We start from the raw sequence: 3,939 nt of genomic DNA, 5'->3' as shown, positions 1-3,939 counted from the left end.
GGGGGGAGGGGGGGGATGGAAGCCCCCAGTGCCTGCATGAAGGATACAAGATGAGGACAACCTGCAGTGCAGCTCCGAAGGAACCAAGGATGGAGAAGGAGACCTGGCCCAGGGCTGTGTCCTGCAGGAGGAGGCGCATGGAAGGGGCTCTGCCCCACGGATGGGGCTCCTCCTCTCTGCACCCCCACCCACTCCCTCATCCTCCCCCCACCCCGGGTACCTGCATGCCCCGTGGCATTGCGGTGTCATCCAGCAGCAGCTCCAGGACGTGGAAGCAGACGATGAGCACTGAGATGCCCTGAGAAAAGGAGGGGAGATTCAGGGCACCCATAGGGGGCTGTGGCACACGTGGGGATGGAGACACGCACCGTCAGAGCCAGGAGGCCCAGCATGGCCAGCGGGTAGCCCACATTCCTCTGCCAGGGTGATGCTCGGTGCCGCAGCTCTGTAGGGAGCACATTACCACCCCACTCCACAACGTGGACCCCTGAGAAACTCCCGGTGCCCCCCCAGCTCCTCACCCAGCTTCTTCCTCTTGCTCCGGATGCTGAGGAGCTGCTCCCGCAGCAGTGCCACGTTCAGGTTCAGCCAGCAGGAAGCCTTCCCTGCGGTGTGGGGACAGCGTGGGGCTCGTGGGGTCTCCGTGGCACCAACGCAGGTCCCCGTGGCATCCCATGCCATCCCCCTGCCGTGGGCACCCACCAGATGTGATCCTGCGGGACACGGCAGCCTCCTCAAATCTCGTGCAGCTCAGCTGCTCATCCAGGTCCTCCAGGAGCTGGGGACGGGCAGGAGCCATCAGGGACACGCATGTCACACCCCAGGCAGCCCGATGGCGTCGGGGACACCGAGACCCCAACCCACGGGGGTGGGATCACAGAGGGGACAGCTCACCCGGGGCTTCACCAGCAGCTTCCCGGTGACGGTGAACATGGTGGAGAGGCCAAACGGGGTGCACACTGAGGGGGAGAGCAGAGGGTGAACCCAGCAACCCTTCCCCGTGGCAGCAGCAGACCCCCACCACCTCAGGTCGGAGCTGTGGGCTGCGCCCTGCTCGCATCCCAGCACTCACGCAGCAGGAGCAGCACGCCAAAGAGCGAGATGCAGGAGTAGAGGTAGGGCAGGTAGCATTCCCAGAGGTCTGTGGAGAGCAGGGGGGGGGTTCAGGACACAGTAGTGCCCCATGGACTCCTCCCAACACATTCAGCCCAGTGCTGTCCCAATGTCCCCCCCTCTCCCCACACACCCCCAGCACCCACCATAGAGGGACTGCCGGCTCACAGCATCGTTACCAGCGATGGCAGAGGCCACCCAGACCATGCCCAGCACCAGCAGTGTCAGCAGCAGCAGCACCACCGACGTCTCATACACACGAGCCATGATACCCTACAGGACAGGGATCAGCACAGAGCTGGAGGGGGGGGGGAGGGGCACCCGTGGGGCCACATACCTTCTTGGATCCTGCAAATCCCTCTGACTCCGTGAAGAAGTATGCAAAGGGCATGAGGAAGACGAGGGACAGGTTGGAGAAGAGAAAGACCAAGTTCCAGAGGCCTGGGGGAGGCAGGAGGGGCAGAATGGGGTGAGGTCCTAGTGCAGGATGGGAGGAGCTCAGCACCCCAGGACCACCCTGTGCACCCACCGTGGATGAGGGACCCATTCAGCCACTGGATGTAGTAGTTGTGGGGAAAGGAGAGCAGCACCTCGTTGCTGATGATGGAGAAGGGGAGCAGCAGCACAGCACCCAACGCCACGGCCAGGGTGAAGGTGCACAGCCCCAACCTGTCAGAGAGATCCCACGTGGGTGTCAGAGCTTAAGGTCCCCCCCCAGGGGACAGGAGAACGTGGTGCCCATCCGTCAAGGAGGGGAAGAGAGGTGGGAGGAACTTACGCAATCCTGTTGACAGCAGCGTCCTCATCATCGTGCACTGCAGAGGAAAGAAACAAATGAGCAGGAAGGCTCCCTGCTACTCCCCACTCTGATGCCTTCCCCAGCCCCTCTCTCTGCTGCGAACAAAGCTGCAGAACTCAGAAGAGCTCGGGATGGAGGTGAGGCTCTGCTCCCCACCCCCACAGTGGGACGCCCCACAGGGACCAGAGCTGCAGTGGGATTGGGGCAGGGAAGAGCAGGAGCAGCCTGAGGGGTTTGGGTCAGTGAATCCTCCTACCTGCTGCAAAATCCGTCTGCTTCTTGAAGTGCCTTATGACAAAATGGCAGAGGATGTAGAGGCTGGCGAAGAGCAGGGCACAGATCTGCAGGCACAGCAGGCGGCCTCAGTGGGCAGCACTCCCCCCCACAAGGAGTGCTGACATCCCCAGATCCCATCAGCTCCCTCCCATTTTGTTTTCCTAACCCTGCTCTCTCTCCATAAACATGCACGGGCTGCACCCAGGGCTCACCCACTGGGTGCTCACAAGTCACCCCCTGTGAGCCAAGAGTGAAGAGCGAGCACCAGCAGCAGCCTTGGCTGCATGGAACACCCCGACCCTGCAGCCCTCGCACTGTTGGCACCCAGCAGGGCTGCAGACACAGCCTTGAGTCCAGCACCAAGGCCGACTGCAGTGTCTGTCTGTCCCTCCCACCCCCGCTGGCACTCTGAGCTCCAGCCCAAGCAGGCGACATTCGAAGAACACTGCGACCTTTCATCCCCGTGGGTACTCAGCAGAAGGGGGAAAGGTCGCCTGAACCCAATGCTTTGGCACCAGCACCACCGACACCTCCCTCCTGCCTGGGTGCCCTTCATATTAGGGGCTCAGCTGGGGGTCCCAGGGGTGAGGGCCCACCCAGTAGGGTGGCAGAGAGCACTGAGATCAGCCCAGCTCTGGGCACCCTGAGGGCTGTTCCTACCCCTGCTCCCGCTGAAGGAAGCGCACATCGCTGTGTTTGCTCAAAGGGCTCCGAAAACCTCAGAGCAAAGGAGTGAGGAAGGGGTTTCATGGGGAGATCCATGAGACAGCAGCATCCCAGCTGCAACCCAGCTGAGGGCGAGGGCTCCCAGCAGTGCTGATGTAACCATGGGGCAGAGCTCCACAACGTGGCCCGGGAAAGTCTGAAAGGTCGCACGGGCTCCACGCTGGCGGAGCTGAACCGGGCGTTCCTGGGAGAGGCGCAGCACTGCAGGGACGCGTGGCTCTGACTGTCCCAGAAGGCCCCTGGGAGATTCCAGAGCTGTGACACTTCCATCCTCCACACCTCTGACCCATAGCAGTGGATGCCCTGGCTGACAGAGCTGGGACCAGGGCTGCTCCCCTGCACAGTGCCCACAGTTCTGAGGGTTCCCCTCTGACACTGAGCACCCTGGGAGAAGATGATGGTGTAGGGGTGAGGAAGGGGCCACAGGCATATGGCACAGGTCTGGCTCAGCTGCGACACTGCTGCAAAACCGGGCAGCTCCAGTCCTCCCCCACACCAGGGACCCCACGCTGGCACAGGAGAGCCCCGGTGCCTGGGTTCTGCAGGACCTCAAAATCAGCCCAGGGCAGCCCTGCCCCACAGAAGGGCCGAGACCAGAGTTCAGCATTGGCTCCCTCACACCCCACAGCCCTGGCCCCATTCCCTCCCATACCCTCTGCCTTTTGGGAAGGGGAACGGGGACAGGAGGGCTCTCATCGGTCTGAGGATCCTCATCCACCCCCGGCTCCCCGGGCCGGGCCAAGCCCCGCTATCTGCGGGCACACAGCGCTGCGGTGCAGCTGCGACCGCGATAAGACCCGGGCGTGGGGCACAGCCCCGGAGCAGCCACCGGGAGCACGGGGAGCTCCACCACTCCTGAGAGACCCCAACCCCAGCGGACTCCCCTCCCCCAGACTCACGAGGCATTCGCGGACACGTTCATGGAAAAGCTGCTCCCGCACGGTCAGCGCGTCGAGCTCCACTGGGGCCATGGGGCGGAAAGCATGGCCGGGAAGGGTCGGGCAGGCCGGGCCGGGTCAGGGCAA

General features: G+C 63.3%; 1 protein-coding gene across 1 annotated transcript; it reads right to left on the bottom strand.

Moving 5' to 3' along the window:
• Positions 1-7: 7 nt before the first annotated feature.
• Positions 8-3,933, bottom strand: LMBR1L (limb development membrane protein 1 like; the record flags this gene model as incomplete). Its single annotated transcript, XM_010728258.2, has 13 exons — positions 3,814-3,933; positions 2,169-2,253; positions 1,892-1,928; positions 1,643-1,782; positions 1,451-1,554; positions 1,260-1,386; positions 1,073-1,141; positions 895-959; positions 703-778; positions 522-605; positions 369-445; positions 221-298; positions 8-121 (listed from the first exon to the last, which is right to left on the bottom strand). Coding segments are annotated over exons 1-13 (1,128 nt in total), but the record flags the coding sequence as incomplete, so codon positions are not given.
• Between the last annotated feature and the right edge of the window lie 6 nt (positions 3,934-3,939).

The sequence above is a fragment of the Meleagris gallopavo genome, unplaced genomic scaffold (assembly GCF_000146605.3).
Source record: "Meleagris gallopavo isolate NT-WF06-2002-E0010 breed Aviagen turkey brand Nicholas breeding stock unplaced genomic scaffold, Turkey_5.1 ChrUn_random_7180001956280, whole genome shotgun sequence".
Classification (NCBI taxonomy): Eukaryota; Metazoa; Chordata; class Aves; order Galliformes; family Phasianidae; genus Meleagris; species Meleagris gallopavo.
This window is presented reverse-complemented; position numbering and strand designations above follow the sequence as displayed.